This window comes from Lissotriton vulgaris, chromosome 9 (genome assembly GCF_964263255.1).
Source record: "Lissotriton vulgaris chromosome 9, aLisVul1.2, whole genome shotgun sequence".
Taxonomy (NCBI): domain Eukaryota; kingdom Metazoa; phylum Chordata; class Amphibia; order Caudata; family Salamandridae; genus Lissotriton; species Lissotriton vulgaris.
In genome coordinates this window covers 513,188,370-513,212,938 of record NC_141697.1, presented here as the reverse complement: position 1 = coordinate 513,212,938, position 24,569 = coordinate 513,188,370, and the positions used below count along the sequence as shown (strand labels likewise).

The following is a 24,569-nucleotide window of genomic DNA, read 5'->3' as shown; positions in this document are numbered from 1 at the left end:
GAGGAAGCCAGGCATCAGCGTGGAGTGCATTGTCAACAATAACACTGCTCCTGAAATGTTAGAACGAGTCATTCTGGGGGGATTATTGCGTGCTTGTGTAATTGTATAGCTTTGTGGCCGGGCCATTTCTGACATCTTTGAGTGCATTCTTGATCCACACAGTTTAAGAATCTCTAAACAGCACATGCAGGTTGTACATAGTTCAAGCATAACTAAACCGTGCATGGAGATTGTACACAGTTCAAGTATCACTAAACAGTGCATGCAGGGTGTGCAGAGTTCAAGTACAACTAAACAGCACATGCAGGTTTTACAGTTCCAATATCACTAAACAGCACCTGCAGGTTGTACAGTTCAAATATCACTAAACAGCACCTGCAGGTTGCACACAGTTTACGTATTTCTAAACAGCCCAAGCAGGTTATACACAAATCACATATCTCTAATCAGCCCATGCAGGTTGTGCAGAAATCAAGTATCACTAAACGGTTCAAGTATAACCAAACCGTGCATGCAGATTGGACACTGTTCAAGTATCACTAAACAGCACATGCAGGTTGTACATTTCAAATATCACTAAACAGCACCTGCAGGTTGCACACAGTTCACGTATCTCCAAACAGCCCATGCAGGTTGTACAGAATCAAGTATCACTAAACTGTTCAAGTATAACCAAACCGTGCATGCAGATTGGACACTGTTCAAGTATCACTAAACAACACATGCGTACAGAGTTCAAGTAGCACTAAACAACACATGCAGGTTGTAAAGAGTTCAGTTAGCACTAAACAGGACATGCAGGTTGTAAACAGTCCAAATATCACTATATAGCACATGTAGATTGTACACAGTTCATGTATCTCTAAACAGAACATGCTGGTTGTACAGAGTTTAAGCATCACTAAACTGTTCAAGTATAACCAAACCGTGCATGCAGATTGTACACTGTTCAAGTATCACTAAACAACACATGCATGGTGTAAAGAGTTCAAGTATCACTAAACAACACATGCAGGGTGTAAAGAGTTCAAGTAGCACTAAACAGGACATGCAGGTTGTAAACAGTTCGAATATCACTATATAGCACATGCAGATTGTACACAGTTCATGTATCTCTAAACAGAACATGCTGGTTGTACAGAGTTTAAGCATCACTAAACGGTTCAAGTATAACCAAACCGTGCATGCTGATTGTACACAATTCACGTATCCCTACACCGTGCAAGCAGATTGTACTTAGTTGAGGTATTACTAAACAGCACATGCAAGCTTTACAGAGTTCAAGTATCACTAAAAAGCACATGGAGATTGTACACGGTTCAAGCATCACTAAACAGCACTTGCAGTTAATAGCTAGTTCAAGTATCACTAAACAACACATGCAGGGTGTAAAGAGTTCAAGTAGCACTAAACAGGACATGCAGGTTGTAAACAGTTCGAATATCACTATATAGCACATGCAGATTGTACACAGTTCATGTATCTCTAAACAGAACATGCTGGTTTTACAGAGTTTAAGCATCACTAAACGGTTCAAGTATAACCAAACCGTGCATGCTGATTGTACACAATTCACGTATCCCTACACCGTGCAAGCAGATTGTACTTAGTTGAGGTATTACTAAACAGCACATGCAAGCTTTACAGAGTTCAAGTATCACTAAAAAGCACATGGAGATTGTACACGGTTCAAGCATCACTAAACAGCACTTGCAGTTAATAGCTAGTTCAAGTATCACTAAACAACACATGCAGGGTGTAAAGAGTTCAAGTAGCACTAAACAGGACATGCAGGTTGTAAACAGTTCGAATATCACTATATAGCACATGCAGATTGTACACAGTTCATGTATCTCTAAACAGAACATGCTGGTTGTACAGAGTTTAAGCATCACTAAATGGTTCAAGTATAACCAAACCGTGCATGCTGATTGTACACAATTCACGTATCCCTACACCGTGCAAGCAGATTGTACTTAGTTGAGGTATTACTAAACAGCACATGCAAGCTTTACAGAGTTCAAGTATCACTAAAAAGCACATGGAGATTGTACACGGTTCAAGCATCACTAAACAGCACTTGCAGTTAATAGCTAGTTCAAGTATCACTAAACAACACATGCAGGGTGTAAAGAGTTCAAGTAGCACTAAACAGGACATGCAGGTTGTAAACAGTTCGAATATCACTATATAGCACATGCAGATTGTACACAGTTCATGTATCTCTAAACAGAACATGCTGGTTGTACAGAGTTTAAGCATCACTAAACGGTTCAAGTATAACCAAACCGTGCATGCTGATTGTACACAATTCACGTATCCCTACACCGTGCAAGCAGATTGTACTTAGTTGAGGTATTACTAAACAGCACATGCAAGCTTTACAGAGTTCAAGTATCACTAAAAAGCACATGGAGATTGTACACGGTTCAAGCATCACTAAACAGCACTTGCAGTTAATAGCTAGTTCAAGTATCACTAAACAACACATGCAGGGTGTAAAGAGTTCAAGTAGCACTAAACAGGACATGCAGGTTGTAAACAGTTTGAATATCACTATATAGCACATGCAGATTGTACACAGTTCATGTATCTCTAAACAGAACATGCTGGTTGTACAGAGTTTAAGCATCACTAAACGGTTCAAGTATAACCAAACCGTGCATGCTGATTGTACACAATTCACGTATCCCTACACCGTGAAAGCAGATTGTACTTAGTTGAGGTATTACTAAACAGCACATGCAAGCTTTACAGAGTTCAAGTATCACTAAAAAGCACATGGAGATTGTACACGGTTCAAGCATCACTAAACAACACTTGCAGTTAATAGCTAGTTCAAGTATCACTAAACAACACATGCAGGGTGTAAAGAGTTCAAGTAGCACTAAACAGGACATGCAGGTTGTAAACAGTTCGAATATCACTATATAGCACATGCAGATTGTACACAGTTCATGTATCTCTAAACAGAACATGCTGGTTGTACAGAGTTTAAGCATCACTAAACGGTTCAAGTATAACCAAACCGTGCATGCTGATTGTACACAATTCACGTATCCCTACACCGTGCAAGCAGATTGTACTTAGTTGAGGTATTACTAAACAGCACATGCAAGCTTTACAGAGTTCAAGTATCACTAAAAAGCACATGGAGATTGTACACGGTTCAAGCATCACTAAACAGCACTTGCAGTTAATAGCTAGTTCAAGTATCACTAAACAACACATGCAGGGTGTAAAGAGTTCAAGTAGCACTAAACAGGACATGCAGGTTGTAAACAGTTCGAATATCACTATATAGCACATGCAGATTGTACACAGTTCATGTATCTCTAAACAGAACATGCTGGTTGTACAGAGTTTAAGCATCACTAAACGGTTCAAGTATAACCAAACCGTGCATGCTGATTGTACACAATTCACGTATCCCTACACCATGCAAGCAGATTGTACTTAGTTGAGGTATTACTAAACAGCACATGCAAGCTTTACAGAGTTCAAGTATCACTAAAAAGCACATGGAGATTGTACACGGTTCAAGCATCACTAAACAGCACTTGCAGTTGATAGCTAGTTCAAGTATCACTAAACAACACATGCAGGGTGTAAAGAGTTCAAGTAGCACTAAACAGGACATGCAGGTTGTAAACAGTTCGAATATCACTATATAGCACATGCAGATTGTACACAGTTCATGTATCTCTAAACAGAACATGCTGGTTGTACAGAGTTTAAGCATCACTAAACGGTTCAAGTATAACCAAACCGTGCATGCTGATTGTACACAATTCACGTATCCCTACACCGTGCAAGCAGATTGTACTTAGTTGAGGTATTACTAAACAGCACATGCAAGCTTTACAGAGTTCAAGTATCACTAAAAAGCACATGGAGATTGTACACGGTTCAAGCATCACTAAACAGCACTTGCAGTTAATAGCTAGTTCAAGTATCACTAAACAACACATGCAGGGTGTAAAGAGTTCAAGTAGCACTAAACAGGACATGCAGGTTGTAAACAGTTCGAATATCACTATATAGCACATGCAGATTGTACACAGTTCATGTATCTCTAAACAGAACATGCTGGTTGTACAGAGTTTAAGCATCACTAAACGGTTCAAGTATAACCAAACCGTGCATGCTGCTTGTACACAATTCACGTATCCCTACACCATGCAAGCAGATTGTACTTAGTTGAGGTATTACTAAACAGCACATGCAAGCTTTACAGAGTTCAAGTATCACTAAAAAGCACATGGAGATTGTACACGGTTCAAGCATCACTAAACAACACTTGCAGTTAATAGCTAGTTCAAGTATCACTAAACAACACATGCAGGGTGTAAAGAGTTCAAGTAGCACTAAACAGGACATGCAGGTTGTAAACAGTTCGAATATCACTATATAGCACATGCAGATTGTACACAGTTCATGTATCTCTAAACAGAACATGCTGGTTGTACAGAGTTTAAGCATCACTAAACGGTTCAAGTATAACCAAACCGTGCATGCTGATTGTACACAATTCACGTATCCCTACACCGTGCAAGCAGATTGTACTTAGTTGAGGTATTACTAAACAGCACATGCAAGCTTTACAGAGTTCAAGTATCACTAAAAAGCACATGGAGATTGTACACGGTTCAAGCATCACTAAACAGCACTTGCAGTTAATAGCTAGTTCAAGTATCACTAAACAACACATGCAGGGTGTAAAGAGTTGAAGTAGCACTAAACATGACATGCAGGTTGTAAACAGTTCGAATATCACTATATAGCACATGCAGATTGTACACAGTTCATGTATCTCTAAACAGAACATGCTGGTTGTACAGAGTTTAAGCATCACTAAACGGTTCAAGTATAACCAAACCGTGCATGCTGATTGTACACAATTCACGTATCCCTACACCGTGCAAGCAGATTGTACTTAGTTGAGGTATTACTAAACAGCACATGCAAGCTTTACAGAGTTCAAGTATCACTAAAAAGCACATGGAGATTGTACACGGTTCAAGCATCACTAAACAGCACTTGCAGTTAATAGCTAGTTCAAGTATCACTAAACAACACATGCAGGGTGTAAAGAGTTCAAGTAGCACTAAACAGGACATGCAGGTTGTAAACAGTTCGAATATCACTATATAGCACATGCAGATTGTACACAGTTCATGTATCTCTAAACAGAAAATGCTAGTTGTACAGAGTTTAAGCATCACTAAACGGTTCAAGTATAACCAAACCGTGCATGCTGATTGTACACAATTCACGTATCCCTACACCGTGCAAACAGATTGTACTTAGTTGAGGTATTACTAAACAGCACATGCAAGCTTTACAGAGTTCAAGTATCACTAAAAAGCACATGGAGATTGTACACGGTTCAAGCATCACTAAACAGCACTTGCAGTTAATAGCTAGTTCAAGTATCACTAAACAACACATGCAAGTTATTCACAGTTGAAGTATCACTAAACAGCACATACAGCTGTAGACAGTTCAAGTATCACTAAACAGCACGTGAAGGTAGTACAGAGTTCAAGTATCACTAAAGAACATATGCAGGTTGTACACTGTTCACGTATCTCTAAAAGGCATATGAGGCTGGTGGCATCCCGACCGGCACATTTCATTACCTCAGGGCTGGCAGTGTTGGGCTGGTGCAGCCAAAGCGGCGGCATGCTTTGGGTATAGGACTGAGCCTGAAGGAAATCCCAGCTAAACTGCTGCTATGCCAGCAAGTTGGATGCGCTGTGGGCATGCATGAATGAATGAATGAATGAATGAATGAATGAAGGTACATTTGTATAGCGCTACTTAACCCGGGGGCATCAAGGCGCAGATGGTGGAAACAAGCTGAAAGATCAAAAAAGCAACCCAAAAGAGAGCAGCTTACAGGTAGGATTCTGAGAAGAGCCAAGTCTTAAGATTTTTCTGAAAAAGAACAAGAGACGGCTGTCCCTTAAGATTAGTGGGAAGCGTGTTCCACAGTTTGGGGGCAAGGGAGAAAAAAGCTCTCCCTCCCCATCTTGCCTTGGCAGTCGAGGTGTAATCAGAAGATTTTTATGAGCTGACCGCAGGTCCCTGCCGGGAGTGTAGAGGGATACAAGGGATCCAATGTCCTCAGCACCCAGACCGTGAAGGGCACGGTAAGTGAGTACAAGAACCTTGAAATTGATCCTTGCCTGCACTGGCAGCCAGTGGAGATCTTTTCTAATCCCCGAGAGGGAAGCCCGTCTGGGGGCATCCACGACAAACCTGGCTGCAGCATTTTGGACGATTTGGAGACGATGAATCAATTTTTTGCTTATACCAAGGTAGAGGACATTACAGTAGTCCAGGCGAGGGGAAATGAGGGCCACTGAGATCTGTTTCCGAGCATCTGGGGAGAGGTAATGGGCGAGTTTCCTGAGGATCCTTAACACCCCACAGCATGTGGAGACGGTCCTGCCTGCTTGCTTGTCAAAAGCAAGAGTAGTATCAATGGTTATCCCCAAATTTCGAGCAAAGAGGGAAGGTTTGGGGCAGGTGCCAAGAGCAGGAGGCCATCACAGCTCTGACCAGAGATCCGGTTTGCCCCCAAAGACAAGGACCTCAGTTTTTTCCCCGTTGAGTTTGAGGAAATTCGAGGTCATCCAGCCTGCCATGGCTTCCATGCAGTTCTTAAAATTCAAGGCCGAGGACTCCACAGAATGGGATAAGGAGACCATTATCTGAGTGTCGTCGGCGTTCGACAGGACTTCCAGGCCATAAGATCTAACCAGTCTTGCAAGTGGGGCCACATATATGTTGAAAAGTGTGGGGCTCAATGAAGAGCCCTGCGGGACCCCACAATGCAAAGACTTGGCCGGAGAAAGGAAGTCACCCAATTTGACCTTTTGGGCACGGTGGTTAAGGAAAGATGTCAGGAGACCCAAAGCTGATCCTTCCACTCCCATCTCACCAAGTCGCATGGCCAAGATGGGGGGGGCAGGGTGTCAAACGCGGCTGTAAGGTCGAGCAGGATCAGAATGGTAGATTGACCTCTGTCGACCTTAGCGCGGATGTTGTTGACTACCACTGTCAAGGCCGACTCGGTGCTGTGAGCCTTCCTGAAGCCATGCTGAGAGGGATCTCGCAGGCCAGCTGTATCCAGAAAGGCATTGAGGTGGTGATTCAGATGGGCCTCAAGCATTTTTGCAGGGGCAGGGAGGAGGGATATGGGACGGAAATTTTTTAGAGTCACAGGATCCAAGGTGGCTTACTTTAGTAAAGATTTAACAATGGCCAACTTCCAGGCTGCGGGGAAGACGCCATTCGAGTTGCCAAGTTCATCACCTGAAGATAGGGGGAAAGAAGGACCTCTCTACAATTTTTCAGGACTTTAAGAAGACAGGGGTCTAGGGGAGATCCCGATTTAAGGTTGTCATTTGTGCATGGCAAACAGTGCGCGCACTGACATGGGTGGCATATGGGATCCGGCCACATGGGCTTGTTTACCCTGGGGCCCTTTTCTGTGGCACTTTACTGGCCTTTCCACCAACCTTTTCATGGCAGTGTCCCCACTATGAAAAGTTCAGTGGGAACGCACTCACGGCGTTGTGGACTGCCACTGTCCACAGCGCCCGTGCAGCGGGACTAGGGATCTTGTCAGTGCCGGCAGACTTGCAGTGGTTTTGCAGTGGTCTGCCTGCCCGATTTGTAATCCAGCGGTCGGAATGCCAGGGTTGTGGGCGGTCGGACCGCCAAATGACAACGGCAGTCCCCAGACAGCCAAAGTCAAAAGTAGGCCATAAGTCAAAGGGGTTACTTCGGCAATACATTGGCTGAACATGAATTAGCACCGTGTGATGTGGTTACAAATGGCTTACGTGGTGCACAGGACTGGAGATGGTGTTTCAAGCACACCTCAGGGTGGTTACCTAAGTTATTTGTAGGACATGAGTGTGTCAATGTCTTCTGAGTATTGGCAGCAATTATGGAGAGTGTTTTGTTGGATGTATCACAATAAGATATTTCTGCAACACGAAAATTTGCATCTAAACAAAGATAAAACAAAATGCACAGCTAGTATTTTCCTGCATTAGCACAGGAATGAAGTATACGAAAAATATACATAGAATCTGAGCATGCACCTGAGTTTTATGTGTTGCAATCTGTTTTTCACTTAAAAATTGTAAGTTTTATTTTCAGAGACTTGAACCTGTTGACCTGCCAACAATATTGGCTTCTGAAAAACTATTAAACAAAGCTGACCAGACAGCAAAGGTAAGCAATTTCAAAACAGCACCGATTACAAGCATAGTTCACTAGGAACACGGGGCGCTAGAACATTTGGGCGTGCAAATGTTTCACTGTATATATGCATCCCCGCAACAAGGACCAGAGCACCAGTACGAAATTCTTGCAAATGTTTGGTTCCCATTATACAATATTGTGCAGCCATACAGCAAATCCCAACATGTTATAATATGACAATCTTCGGGCTACGTTCGGTGACTAGTAACCACTTTTTTTCATCAAGGCATAGAAGACCATGGTAATGTCTGTGTTCGAAGGGGCAGATATCACATTTTCTGAGTGAAAAACACACACCTGCTGTTCTCAGTGTTCATTTTTTTGGGTGAATCTCATGAGTGTTTTTTCAGTGTTTTCCCATTCTGTGAAATTCAGCTTTTTATCAGTATTTACACATTCCGACGCCAAAATAAATTGAAAAAGCCAGAATTGTTTTATTGCCCATGGTACTTTTTAAAATGCATGAATGTTTTTTGCTGATTTTTAAAGTATTTTGTATGAGACAAATTGAATCCTGTTTTTCTTTATTAATTCTTGCATTTCTCACCACTTTTTCTTGCCATCTAAACTTACACCTTTTCTTTCCCTTCCTTCTTCTCCCGAACCTCCTCCCACTTTTGTCTACCCCTCTTTTTCCCTTTGTTACTCCATGTGCTTAATATTGTCCTGAGCCACCCTTTGCCTTCCTCCCATTTATTGTTTGAGCCCTGCCGTTGTATCCAATCCTTCTTTCTTCCCCATTCTTCCTTTCTTCTACCCATTTTTCTCAACCCGTTGATTGCTTCCTTTCACTTTTCCTTCTTTGTTTGCGTCCCTTGTTCTCTTCCTTCTTGGTATGCCCCTACTCTCAGACTAACTTTGCACCTCTGAAACATGTATGAAATCTCAGTTGATTTCAATTTATTTAACTGCATTCGGTCTAATTAAACTTTTAATTAAAAAAGATTAAAAACAGGTTACATCAAGGTAGATTAAAATAGATTGTCTAGGTTGTCGAAGAGGAGAAATTGGAATCGTATCTTCTTTTCTGAGAGCTACTGTGAGGCATAGAAACACGATGTAAATCTAAATTTGTACCTGTTTTTGCTGAATATGCAGAATGTTTAAAACTCAAAATGAATTTTCCCACTAGGCCGCTGTACTATATCATGAAATTCTTCGATTTTAATGTTTTTAACACATTTTTTACCTTCTTTTTAAGTATGTATTGTAAATGTAGTCACTGAACCAGCATCGAAACTGTTTATTTTAAATCTGAATTTTATTTGTACACTTTTATGAATTCGTTTTTACAATTCGAAAAAAGCTTCCGGAATTGAATTGAATTGAGAAGACAAGTGTGATGAAGAGGTATTAGCAGGTTAGTTTAAAGTGAACACGGGGATCCTGTCTGGGATAGATACCAAAACCTTTGAGTAGATACTGAGAACATTACATTCAGGTCCCTGAATGTCATCTGCTGAAGTTTGTGGCTTCCTTTCTACAGACTTCCACCTTTTGATTTTCACCTTATTTGCTACAGAGACACTTCTGGTGACTTTGTCTGGATGATCTCTTGATGCTATCCTTTGCCTTTTACTTCTTATTTTAGGATTAAGCCCAAAAAGGGCCAGGGCAGAAAGTGCAGGCGGGTTAGCATGAGCAAATGTGAGCAGAGTAGGAGCATGTTCATTTTCTGAAATTATTTAGATCATGGGAATTTTTGGTGCTTCCATGAAAAGCCATGTATTCTGATCTTGGATTCCAAGGAAAAGAATCCTTGCGTCATTCCTAGGTGTTCGATAGCTCTAGATTCAGGTTGCGTATATTAATATTACAGGGCTAACTTCTCGATGGCAGACATTCTTCATATTCTCTTCTACATCATCAATTTGAAGTATTATCCTACATTATCAGAGGCATCTCTACACATCCTAAGAGAAACTCTGTTGATTCTGTAGAGCTCAGTCCTTGCATATTTTCTGCAGGATCATTTTTTCTTCAGAAGCTGTACCCTTTGCAAAATGGGAAGACACAGTTGCGGGTTTCAACTTGCTCACTGTTTCAGTCACATATCTTTGTTTCTACTTGATTTCAGCAACATTTTCCGTCTCTCTCCTCGATTATTTTGAACTTTGCAGCATAGAAAAGTCTCCTGTCCTCCGGGTTTGCAAGTTAAGTCATGTGAAGTTGCACGTGGTTTGATGGGTTAAATATATTTCTCCAGTATATATTTTTTAGTTTATCAAGTTTATCTCCTGTGTATTTTCCTTCATGACTCTGTAACTTTGTTTTAGTAACTTCTTAGTTTGTGGCAGGCTTTGTTCATTAGCCGAGCTCACAAATGGGACATTGTGAATTGACCAATCGAATCACTCATTCAGGATCCTTTCCTTATGATCGAGAGGAGTGCCGTCCATGACAAGATCTGTCCTTCATTCATACCCTAGACTGCTTGCTGGGCAGCTCTCTTTTTGTCTGTGTAGCTCATTGCTATCATCATGCTGGTCAGATCAGGGGCTCCAGTGCCACAGATATTGTCTATCAGAACATTTTGGGCAGTCTGGGACCAGGGTTGGATGAGGGTTAAAAATCGTTCCGGGCACGCAAAAAAGAAAGTGGCACACATTTGCATATTACCTTTCCGTAAAACACTGCTTTGGTGAAATTTCATAAAAAAGAAGGGGGGGAGGGGGGAAGCAGGGCGTTAAAAAAAATGGCACAGAATACTTTACACTGGTGAAACACGCCTGAAACAAGTAAAGTCACATTTGCTCAGGCCCCCTGCCCTTGCTCAATATGCATATATTAATGGGCCGGCCCAGTGAGAGAAAGGGAGTGACACCTCTGGCGTGGATAAAAGGGAGGTAATGGACACCCATCTGCCTCCAGAAAGGTCACTCAGGCACCCATTGGGCCGATGGCGGCATCGAACAGCGCAGAGCTGTTCAAATTGGCCCCCTAGACTGCTGAAAAAGCAGCCCACAGCTGGAGCTCAGACACCGGCGCCTAGGGCATTGCCCGAGTGTCCACGTTACCAATCTGACACTCTGGGACATTTGTACAGCTGTCATCTAGACATTTCTTGGGACTCTGGCTAAAAGATAGCACAAATGATGGAGTCCTCATAGGTCTGCCCCATAAAGGAGTGTGCTTTCAGCTTTTGTTCTAGGTATTTCAGGAATGTGTTTGAGAGCTCTACTGCCATAAGGTTTGGCTTGCCTTGATGTGTCTTGTGCTGCCCTCCTTTTTCACTACTCGAGAGGTGTCCGTATTCCAATTTAGTGATATTGATATTTTACTCCAATACGGGGAAACATTTTCTAAGGTCTTCCCTGCCATATAAAATATATCTTGTCCATGTATTCTTCTATTTTTACTCTCCCCCTCTTTATGCTTACCAACTAGCAGAGGGGTGACCATCTCACAGACACAGTTTCTGATCTTGCACTTTTAAACTACAAATCGTTGCTATCAAGTTATGTCAACTGAAGAATTCTAAGACCACAACTCTATGGAGGCATTAAGTTGTACCATAAAAGCCCAAACTGGAAAAAGTGTCCGTCGTCACATGGAGTGAGGTTACCATCTGACCTCTATTTCTCTTTTTGCTATATTGGATCTTGTGTTTTTGTCTGTCTGAACCATGCAGAAATCAAATATTTCTCATGCTTAAGGAATTCACCATTGTGGATTGTGGTCAGCTAGATTACGGAGAGAAGTATGAAGTCTGCAGGTGAGTGAAGCACAATGGAATAATAAAGTGGGGACTTTTTTGTCTCATGACGGCATCAGAAAAGGTATTCCAAAATGTCTGATCGTGTAGCTGGAATCTCTGCACACTTTACCACTGGACCTATATCCTAGGCACAAACTGGAGGTTGTATCTTTCAAATTATTAGGTAGCCCTTGTTGCAAATAACTATTTCATTATGCACACCACCATAATTGATTCGGATACGTGCAGACCGTGGCATCTATGGAGATTTGTGATGGGTGCCCTAAGGAGGTGACTTTTTCACATCTAAAAAGAAAAGCCCCAGTAGTAATTGTGCACATCCTGTAACTTCTTATGTTTTTATAAATGTGTAGGAGGAAATCCCTCTGTGCTGGAAGGGATGCAGAGAAGATTCAGTGTTGAAACATATTCTGTGGCTGTGCCCCAAACTGAGGCCCTTATGGGTGATGGTCTTAACACAAGTAGAAGACGCCACAGGCCCTGTGCCCAGAGTTGATATTATCGGGCCACCTAGCCCTGGGCGTCTTTCTGCTATATGGCCCAAGGGGACGCGTAATCTTCCATTTGCTGCTGGTGGTGAAACAGACTATTTTAAGCTTGTGGGGGCACCACAGCCCAGCTTCAGAACAGAAATGGCTAGAGAAACAGAGGTGGATGTTGTAAATTGAGAAATCGGCGGCTCAAGCACATGGTGCAAAACTGACATTTGCCAAGCAATGGAGCCCACTACTAACTTATTTTAGTACAGACTACAATGAACTCTCATGCCCCAAGAGGCTTCGAGCATTGAATATTCTGGATGACTCCAAACTGGAAAGCTATTATACTGCAATACTCCCATCCCACAACTCTCAGTTGGCATGACCTCGTCCATCCAGAAGCAGTGGAGGATCGTGCCTCATTTGACTGGGAAAGGGGCCTGCAAATGATGGATACTGGGAGACGGGGGAGTTTTGGATGGGTTGCATGGGTGCGGGAATAGGGGGAGGTTGTTGAGGCTCATTCCCATAACACCACATATGTTACGCTGTTTAACTTGGTTGCCCTGAAAACTAGAGCCCAGTGATAGTTGTATGTCAGATGTTGAAAATGTTAATAAAAATTCATTTGAACATAAAAAGAACATCTCTACCAACAACTATGGATAGAACAATCAATGAACCAAAGCAAACCTAAAATACCTAAACAAAACAGGAACATTTATGAAATGCTACATGAAAAGCCAGATTCTTTTTAAATAATAAAGGAGATGGCTACCTAGAAGTAATAGTTAAATCACTATTATAAAACACCTACCAATATCCTCACAACTAAAATACAACACAAATTTACACAAGAAATCTAAAGTAAATATTTAAATAATTGTTTTATAAACCACTCTATGGTAACAAATATATTATTGAAGTACAAAAAAAGATAAATAAAAATTAATCATTTTAATACTTAATTTAAAATACTGATAAAAAACCTCCTTATTAAAACACACATATATAAAACAAACCATTGTAATCGCAGTAAAAGCAAAATACATATAGATATTAAACTATAGCATTTACTACCCAAAAAAAATAAAAATCTTCTATTCTCAGTAGTATAGCTCATGTTCTTACCACCTCCACTTCTAAAAAATCTAATTCACCAAAAAGTAAACAAATAAAGAAAAAGAAACACAAAACAACTCAAAATGAAATCTCCATATTAAATTCACCAATGTAATCCACATTCATTGAAACCCATTAAAAAGAAAAGAAAATTTCAAAGGGAAAACCACTCCAGGAAGTTAAAGAAATAATGTTGGTTTACATCAAAGGAAAATACCTTCCTTTAAAAAAAAACATTAGAAATTGTTGCACTCCTACTTCCAAACCTGAAAAAAATATATACATCCCAAATACAATACAAACATAACATTACAACTCTACAAACATAGTGGAAAACAAGGCAATATATACAATAGCATAGTACTGTTAACAGAGTATAGTTACGCTTACAACACTACACTACATAATAATGAAATCCATACTGCCACTAAACAAATTTACCAAATAACACTAATACCTTAACCGACACCAACTATACATACCCAAATCTCGCTACCCCAAAAACCGTCAATGAAAACTTTAAAAGGTCCTTATTTTGTCTGTTTAACAGCAACAGAGAACCGTGATGACACAATCAAAACCCACCTCAAAATGAGACTAACAGAGTATAAAATTTAGGTAGCAGTAAAAACAAATGGCTGCTAAATGAAAGTTAAAAGAAGAGTATTTTCCTAAAGAAATAAACAGAAATGTCAAAAAATTACTTAAAAGTGTAAGGATGTATCTAAAAAAAGTATAGCAATGTTTAAAATGTTTTAACCAATGTACTGAACAAATGCAAATGCATATGTAAACTATAAATTAAATAGTACTATAACATATATTACATGCAACATAGTACTAATTAATGCATACTAAAATGCAGTCTGACAAATATACAATGTATTATGTATAAAAACTGTATGTATGAAAAAAAATGTTATGTACCATTTGTGTAAATGTTTAAAAATACACATGGCTAACAACTGTGATGAAATACAACACATTAGCTAATATACCAACATGTATATAAAAATATTGTACCACTTTAACATGGAAGATTTGTTTTTTTTCTTAAAAAATATGTATATCAAAAACAAAAATGCTAAATGTGCATTAAATAAAAAGTCTAACACTATACACAACTACAAACTACAAACCAGTTTGGGTAAGGCAGCGACGGCCCGTGGAGGGAGTTACGGTGGGGCAGGAGGGCGGGGAGGGGGAGGGGCAGGGTGGAGGTTGCTAAAAACCGGCATATGGATAATTGCAGGTAAGTAAACAATTTAATTAATAAAACAAATTTCGTAGCTCGCACTGCATTGCATTTTGCGATGCAAGGCGCACTACGAAATTCGTTTTATTAATTAAATTGTTTACTTACCTGCAATTATCCATAAGCCGGTTTTTAGCAACCTCCGCCCTGCCCCTCCCCCTCCCCGCCCTCCTGCCCCACCGTAACTCCCTCCACGGGCCGTCGCTGGGGTAAGGTGTACATTTAAAGGTTCGGATTTACTTTTCCCACTCCAATCTAAACCCCTTTGGGGAAGGTGTTGGACACAAAGTGGTCACAATTATTATTCCCACTCCAATGTAATCATTTTGTGGCAGATTTATGACATTCAAAGAGTTAAATTTACTATACCCACTCCAATCTAAACCATGATGGAGAAGATGGTGGACAATAAAGGGATTAGATTTACTATTCTCACTCCAATCTAAATCCTTTTGGGAAAGATTTGAGACATTAAAGGGGTTGAATTTACAATTCCCAGTCAAATCTAATCCACTTTGAAGAAGGTGTTGGACATTAAAGTGGTCAGTTTTACTATTCCTACTCCGATCTAATCCATTTTGGGAAATGTGATGAATACTAAAGGAGGTCATATTTATTTTTTCCACTCCAATGTAAATCATTGTTTGGGATGGAATTGGACACAAAAGTGTCACATTTATGATCCGCACTCAAATCTAAACCATTTTGAGGAAAATGTTGGAGTCAGATTTACTACTCCCACTCAATTTGAGGAAGGTTTTGAACACTAAAACAGTCACATTCACTATTCCTACTCCCATCTAAACCGTTCTGGGGAAGGTGCTGGACATTAAAGGGGTCACATTTACTATTCCCACTCTACTCTAACCCATTTTGGAAAAGGTAATGGACACAAAGGAGGTTGTATTCATTTTTCCCGCTCCAATCTACACCATTTTGGGGAAGTAATTGGACACTAAAGGGTCGGAATTATGACTCCCACTCAGACATAATTCATTTTGGGTAAGGTGTTAGACACTAAAATAGTCCCATTCACTATTCTCACAAAAATCATTTTGGGGATTGTGTTGTAAACTAAAGGGGTCAGATTTACTATTGTCACTTCAATCAAAACCATTTTGGGAAAGGTTGTTGAACACTAAAAGCGACAAATTGTCAACTTTACCATTACCTCCCCAATCTAAACCAGTTTGGAGAAGGTGTTGGACACTGAAGGGATCAAATGTATTATTCCCACTCCAATTTAAACTATTCTGTGGAAGGTGCTGGGCACTAAAGGGGTCAGATTTACTATTCCCACTACTTATATACAATTTTTTAATAAATGTAAATTAAATTTAAAAAAGGTAAGTTATTTTAGTTTGTTTAAACTATTTAATAATTTAATAAAAAATATCAAATATAAAAATAAAAAATTTCAATATTAAATATTCAGTTTCAAAAGTAATTATTTTTAAAACTTTCTTTTTAATACAGTACTTACAAGTGTAATTCCAAATAGTAAATAAAATATAAATATAAAAATTAACACTTCAAAATTCTCCCACTTTATTCCCCTATAAACCCAACATCTCTTTAATAAAAATCATATACATTTTTTTTTATTTAAAGCAAAATTATATCACATAGTAAAATGTAACTTGTACATTTGCGAACAAACATTTATAATTAACAAAATACATTACAAACATGAACTGTATGTAAAGTATAAAGCAAAAACAAAATAATTTGAAATACATTTGTGTTTTAAAATGGGACTTAAATAAATATAACAAAAATATGTAAATGTGTTAGTAAAGTATTTTGGATTTTATTCAACATTAACACAAATTATACATAAAATAAAATCAATGTAAAACAAATTTAAATCATTAGAAACACAATTTTAACCATACATTTTTACTTAAATGAAATTATGTTAAAGAAATTAAACATTTTAAAAATATTTTTATTGCAATTTTTCTATGTAACAGACATACCCTTTTTACATGTCAACAGTACAACTTTGCAGCTTTACTCCATATATGTATCATACCTTACCCGTGGGTCCCCGACCTTGCAGCCCAAGGTTGGAGGGGTGTTGTGAACACAAACTCTCAAGTAAACATTCAAATGACGCACTTGAGCTCAGCCTGCCACATGTATCCTCCTGTTGTATCCCAGGCATTACACACATACCCGCTCTCCAGGGGTTCTTGTACGAAATCCAGCGGATTCCGGACAATTGTCCCCCTCTCCTGCCCCTCGTCTTACAGTTGCTCCAACATCTCACTCCAACTGTCTAAGTTGCGTTCCGCATGCTCGTTCACTCTCACCTTTTTCAGTCTGCATTACTCTGCCACTTCCACTCCCGTAGGTCCGGATCTCTTAACAGACGCTCTGTACATGATGCACACTTTCATCGGCTAAAAGGAATCTATCCAATCTACTGTGTTCCCCACGACTCAGGGTGAAACAGGAAAACACCCTGCCAGGGTGGCGTCCATTCTAGATATATGGCTGAGATACCCGCCACCCCCTCTCAACACAATCCCCAAGGATGGGAAACCGGAAACAGTTCTGAAGTTTTTGGAGACGGGAGGGAGTGACCCTCCCGGGCCGTATTTATTAAAATATGAAACAAAATTAAAACATTAAAATAAACAGTTTCATATTATGTACAATTTCATTACCACATTGCGATGTTTGGCTAACCTTAACATATCCTCTAGTACAAAGGTTCTCCTAGCCGAACTAACATCCTACCAAACATTTACTTAACTTTTGAAATTGTACATCCTAACGTTTAAGGGCCAACGGCAAGGTCGTAACCGGTGTCAAGATCCCTAACCCAGACATATCCCCCTCACTTGAGAGGGGCGGCACGGAGGCATACCTCAAGTGCAACTACCAATTTCCCTGGACTTGACGGGGGCCCCAATAAAACTCGACGCCACTTAAAGGTCGTACGAGGACTCGTGTGAGGTATCTAGAAGGTAGCGTAGACCCCCCCCCAAACCCCACACAACTTACCACATCTGCCGTCGCAGACGTCTTGGCCCCGGGAAATTCCCCAGGAGGGGGCTGTAACCCCTCCTACCCATGAAGGGGCCTTGACCGCCTTCCCTTTCCTTTCGGGGACCCATCCTTAGAAGGGACCGCCTCCCCGTTGAGGGGCCAATGGCCACCTCCCCCGAGCGCCCCCATCCGTAATGGGTGACGCCCACTCATAGGGATCTTCCAATTAGTGCTCACCGATCATGACCTTACCGCCCGACCAAAATAAATACGACAATGAGAACTAAATAACTAAAGACTAAATATAACAGACAGTATCAACAACAACTTTATTCAAAGCATGTTTACTGATGAACACTAAAGCACAATTACTTTATTTGCAAAACATAACACAAATCGATCATTCTTTATTGCATACTCAAAACCTTCACGATAGTACCACAACCTGTAAACGAAAATCAGAATTATCCATCAAACTTTATTCAAAACCACTCGCTGTCTTCAGGGGCTGGTGGGTGGGTCAAAATTGGCTCTTCGTTCCGTCTCGAGCTCACGTGCAGCGAGGAGGGCAGCTTCAGAGCACAGGAACAAGAGGATGCTTTCTGGTCTTGTTCCTCCTTTTATCCGTCTTCAGGGCGGGCGTAAACCCGCCCCTGCCTGCCCCAAGGGCGTGGCCAGCCGCTTCAGTGTCTAGGCCAACCCACTCTAGGGCGGGAAAAAGGCGCGCCCCGGCTACGCCGCTTCGGGCATACCAGCCGAGACTCGCCTCCCGCCCAAGATGGCTTCCCGGGGGGATCGTGGTACTCTGCCATACGTTCGGGGGGACCGATTGGTCGCCCCTTTCCATATGGCTGAGATACCCGCCACCCCCTCTCAACACAATCCCCAAGGATGGGAAACCGGAAACAGTTCTGAGGTTTTTGGAGATGGGAGGGAGTGACCCTCCCGGGCCGTATTTATTAAAATATGAAACAAAATTAAAACATTAAAATAAACAGTTTCATATTATGTACAATTTCATTACCACATTGCGATGTTTGGCTAACCTTAACATATCCTCTAGTACAAAGGTTCTCCTAGCCGAACTAACATCCTACCAAACATTTACTTAACTTTTGAAATTGTACATCCTAACGTTTAAGGGCCAACGGCAAGGTCGTAACCGGTGTCAAGATCCCTAACCCAGACATATCCCCCTCACTTGAGAGGGGCGGCACGGAGGCATACCTCAAGTGCAACTACCAATTTCCCTGGACTTGACGGGGGCCCCAATAAAACTCGACGCCACTTAAAGGTCATACGAGGACTCGTGTGAGGTATCTAGAAGGTAGCGTAGACCCCCCCCAAACCCCACACAACTTACCACATCTGCCGTCGCAGACGTCCTGGCCCCGGGAAATTCCCCAGGAGGGGGCTGTAACCCCTCCTACCCATGAAGGGGCCTTGACCGCCTTCCCTTTCCTTTCGGCGACCCATCCTTAGAAGGGACCGCCTCCCCGTTGAGGGGCCAATGGCCACCTCCCCCGAGCGCCCCCATCCGTAATGGGTGACGCCCACTCATAGGGATCTTCCAATTAGTGCTCACCGATCATGACCTTACCGCCACAGGTCCGGATAGTTGACCGGCTATCCGGACCCCCCACCACACTCCTACCTAAAGGTCATGTTTAACGTCTTCAGCCAAGCTATGAAGTCTCCTATGAGTAACTCATTCCCCATCCGAGACAAATGAACACCATCCCCCAAGTACATACTGTCATCATTAATACATCCATGCGCGATAGAATGCAGTGCATTGGAACGGAACAACCTACTTACTTTGTTATTAATTTTTCTCACAGAGTGATTTAAAGCAGAAACAGAAAAAGCCCCCCGCCACACTTTTCGTGGGATCATATGGGACCACGCAATTGTGCACCCTGGAACTCTCCTCGCTAACCAACTTACAGTGGAAAGCATCGCTTCCAGGAGAAGTCGTCTACCAGTGGTGACCAAATCATTGCCCCCAAGATGTACTATGACTACAGACGGCGGTGACCTCGTCCGCCCTAGCAAACCCTCGAAAAATGATTGAAACTGGTCAATACAGAGACCGCCCTTTCCGTAGAAGGAAACACTGTACCCGTATTCCCCAGCCACGTGCACCATGTCACCTGCGTTGAATACGTCCGCGGCACGCCTCACGTATGAGTGGCCCACGACCCACACCTCCTTTTTAACAGCCGGTGATGTCTGACCGCTGGCCCGGTGTTGGGTCGACTGCATAGTCCGCCCCGCCTCGTAGGCTTGCGTAACTGAAAACCAAACAAAAACAAGAAGCGTGAGTACATCATTACAGCTTCACAACATGTGCAAACGCACATACCTTTTATAACAATTGGAGGACCAACGCCCCACACGTTTAACTTGTTCCACATTCAGACCCCTGGCTGTAGCCTCTGTAGCAGCCCCTATCCGAAAGGAATGGGTCCCAAATTCGCCCGGGTTCAAGCCCGCAGCTGTAATCGACATCGCAAGCACCCGCTGAAACTGAAACCTTGTCAGTGGGGTGGCGTCCGCGTGTCTCAACAAGGTCCCCCCCCATGATGCCACCCTTCGTGTTAAATAATCCTCTAAACACTTCACTGGGCACATGGACGACCCGGGAATCCTGCGTATAATCACGCATTCACCCATCCCACTCTGATCGGTCTTGGACCTCACGAACGAGACAGTCACCGTCTCCCCTCTGATCTGAACGTGCTCTGCGCACAGTCCTCCCGTCACATCCTGCTTGTTCCTTGCCACTAATTCGCTTACCCGCATAGCTCCATGAAATGCCAGCGTAAAAGCGGCTCGGAATAACACTGTCTCAAACTGAGACGAACATGTTGTAGGGAGTCTGGATAATAACTGGGCCAACCTATCCAAACCTATCGGGCGCCTCTCATCTACTCTGCGACCCTCAAGGCGTTGCCACCCACGTAGCGCTTTTTGCACCACGAAAGACGCTGTCGGGTCCTGGATCCCATGAGCCCTAGCAACAAAGGAAATGGCAGCCCGATGCCTCTGGGCCGTGGCCACCGTTTTCCCTGCCAGATGTAATGACATCAGAAAGTTCACTACCCCTTCCTCCTGGCCCCAAAGCTCCTCTCTCGCAGTCCCCAAAAAGGCTAAATAGGACCGGAACGCCCCTTCATATGCCTTCCTCGTCCTGGGTGCTAAACTCTCTCCCACGAGGTTACGAAGTTCGGGGCACCGAGAGACCAGAGAGCTTCGGGAAAGGGTGCCGGCTCCGGGTCCGCTGTGGGAAGAAAACCCCAGAAGGCCTGCATACGAAAACGAGAAAGGGCATCAGCCGCCTGGTTCATTACCCCCGGGACATGTCTTGCTTTGAATAACACATTCAATTGCATACACAGTAATACGATTTCCTTGAGCAGTCTCAAAACCCATTTGCATCGTGCTGCCTGGCTATTGATACACTCAACCACGGTCATATTGTCAGACCAAAATACCACAGAGTGATCTCTGAACCCTTCGGGCCACGTTCTCAGGGCCACAAAAATGGGGAAAAGTTCCAGGAAAGCAATGTTACTTGTCAGTCCACTGTCATGCCACCATACCGGCCATTTTTGTGCAGACCATCGAGTGCCGAAAATGGCACCAAAACCCATGCTCCCTGCCGAATCTGTCCACAGCCCCAGCTCCTCAGAGGACACGGCCGGTTTGTTCCAGACGACTCGACCATTGAAATCCGCCAGAAATGCCAACCAAATGCGCATGTCCTGGCGGACCTCTGCCGAGAGCCTTGTGCGATGATGGCCCTCCTTCAGTCCAACCATGGCTTGAGCGATCGAACGGGAAAAGGGGCGGGCCATTGGTATAACTCTTAGGGCGAAATTCAACTGACCCACTAACTGCTGTAATTGATGCAGCTTAACCTTAGATTCACTCATACACATTTGCAGGGATGCCCTGAACTTTAACACTTTATCACTTGGTAAACGGAAATAACCTTCTCCGGAGTCTAACTCGATCCCCAGAAACTCGAGGCAAGTCGAAGGACCCACCGTCTTACCTGGTGCCAATGGAACGCCAAATTGATTCATTAAAACACAAAATGCAGCCAAAGCTTGCCCACATTCCGGATCCCCGGCTGCCCCCAGGAACAAAAAATCATCGAGATAATGCATCACATGTTGAAAACCCGTCTTCTTAGTGAAGACCCATTGTAGGAAACTACTGAATTTCTCGAAATAGGCACAAGAAATCGAGCATCCCATCGGCATACACCTATCCATGTAATACTGACCCTGAAACATGAAACCCAGGAGACGCTGATCGTCTGGATGTACCGGGAGCAACCGGAACGCTGACTCAATATCAGATTTTGCCATCAGCGCACCGGGCCCCAGGCGATTCAAAATGGCCACGGCCTCATCGAAAGATGCGTACCGTACCGAACACATTTCCGGGTCTATCGCTTCGTTTACGGAAAGACCACGTGGGGCTGACAAATTATGTATCAGCCGAAACTCACCCGGGTCCTTCTTGGGGACCACTCCTAAAGGCGAACAAACAAAATTAGCCACCGGGGGTACACTAAACGGACCGGCGACTCGACCTCGAGTAACCTCCTTCCGGATCTTTTCCTGTACCACGGTCGTATGCTGCAAGACCGATATCTGATTTTTGCATTTTTCCACACCCTGAAAGTTCCCCACTGGGATGCGGAAACCATATGAAAACCCGTTCCGCAACACCCCAGCAGAAGCACGATCCGGGTATTCACTGAGCCAGGGAATCATTGCCAAGGTATCAATCGGGGTAGGTAAAGGCGCCCCTCGGACTATGTTAGACCTGTTTGGCACCTCCTCTACCCCCGTTATCACCCGTTTTGGCTCTGCACGTGGACTCAGGATGGGATGATTGCCCACACCCACTACATTCGTGTTTAAATTTGCACGATCCCTGGGGCCTAGTACATTTACCCCTGTTAAAATTCCAACAAACACCCTTTTTACCTGTATTACCGGTAGGCCTCGAGTGATTGTCAGTACCCGTACCTGATCGAAAAGGCGTCCCCGCATACTGACGGGAGGATTCGCCCACATTACTCCCTACTAATGGCACTTTCAACATACCAGTCTCCTTCATTTTGGACCAGGACACAGAATCATAACAATCCCAAGTTAAGTTTTTATCATGTTCTTTTGCTTTTCTAAAAAGATTATCATAGCAAAACCAATGATTACCCTCGTGTGATACCGAGTACCCCATGATCCGTGACTGATAACTCGGCAATTCGGGTAGCAATTCGGGCCTCCGTTCTCCCAAGATCGATGTGAAAATCCCCCATGTCTTGCCCCAATTGCCAATGTTTTCATTAACCTTAAAGGCGGCCATCTTTGCGCGCCAAACACTCGGATGCATGAGATCCTTCTGACTTTTAACATGCTCCATCTCATAATGATCAGTAAGCAACGAGAAGATGTTTACATATTCCCCCGCCCATATTTTTTCTTTAATAGCTAAAGGAACATGCTGACCCAACCTCTCCCTTCGAGAGGGTGCCGACTCATCCCTCGCAATCGGCAATGGCCGCTTACCTGAACTGGACGCTGTCTCTGCGACTAAAACCGTCCCCTGAGGCTTCTCTACGGCCGCGGCCGGCGTGGGCACCCTCGCTGCTTCACGAGTTTCCCGCAGTTGCTTCATCAACACCTGTGCGTCGACAGCCGTGGCGCCCTCGCTACTTTTACCCAACCACGCTGCTACTTGTGCTGCCAGCTCGGGCGGCATATCTTCCCCGGACACGGGGGTGACCACCACGGGAATCGGATTCCCTTCCTCCGGCACAGGAGTAGGTGCTTCGAGCGGGACCCTGGGACCCGGGGTATCTCCCCCAGCTGCTCCTCTCCTGGGCCTCTTGCCTTTTCCTCCCGGGGCCGTTCCTTCCGAAGGACGTTTCGGGCCCCCTTCCTCATTTTTATCCATCCGCTTCTTTAGGTCGGTCATCTCCTTCATGAGAACACGCAGCATCTGTTCGGTAGTCATTCGCTTTCCCGCCTTCTTCGGCATTCTCCGACAGAGTATCTACAAAACAAACAAGAACGATTACAACGCTCAAAATTGGCTCTTCGTTCCGTCTCGAGCTCACGTGCAGCGAGGAGGGCAGCTTCAGAGCACAGGAACAAGAGGATGCTTTCTGGTCTTGTTCCTCCTTTTATCCGTCTTCAGGGCGGGCGTAAACCCGCCCCTGCCTGCCCCAAGGGCGTGGCCAGCCGCTTCAGTGTCTAGGCCAACCCACTCTAGGGCGGGAAAAAGGCGCGCCCCGGCTACGCCGCTTCGGGCATACCAGCCGAGACTCGCCTCCCGCCCAAGATGGCTTCCCGGGGGGATCGTGGTACTCTGCCATACGTTCGGGGGGACCGATTGGTCGCCCCTTTCCATTCCTGCAGCACACATGCTCCATTACCTCTGTAAGTTTGGCCGTCATATGCGGTTTAGTTCCTACCTTGGAAGGGTACCGATCTAGCACTCTGTCCAGTACACAGTTAAAATCCCTAACCCAGATAAGTGGTATCCCTATATATGGTAGCAGTTCCCCCTCAATCATCAAAAAAACTATTGATCATTGACATTGGGCACAAATATGTTGAGAAAAAAACAATTTCCACCCCATCTAGTGGGGACATGCAGCGCCATCCAAATGGGAACCACCCTAGCATAC

General features: G+C 43.3%; 1 protein-coding gene across 1 annotated transcript in view; it reads left to right on the top strand.

Moving 5' to 3' along the window:
• CCDC198 (coiled-coil domain containing 198) overlaps window positions 1–24,569 on the top strand; it is a 248,154-nt gene that overhangs the window by 202,776 nt on the left and 20,809 nt on the right. Inside the window, exon 3 of the mRNA XM_086937976.1 lies at window positions 8,179–8,253. Coding sequence (XP_086794102.1) covers window positions 8,179–8,253 — 75 coding nt within the window. The remainder of the gene's footprint in view (window positions 1–8,178; window positions 8,254–24,569) is intronic.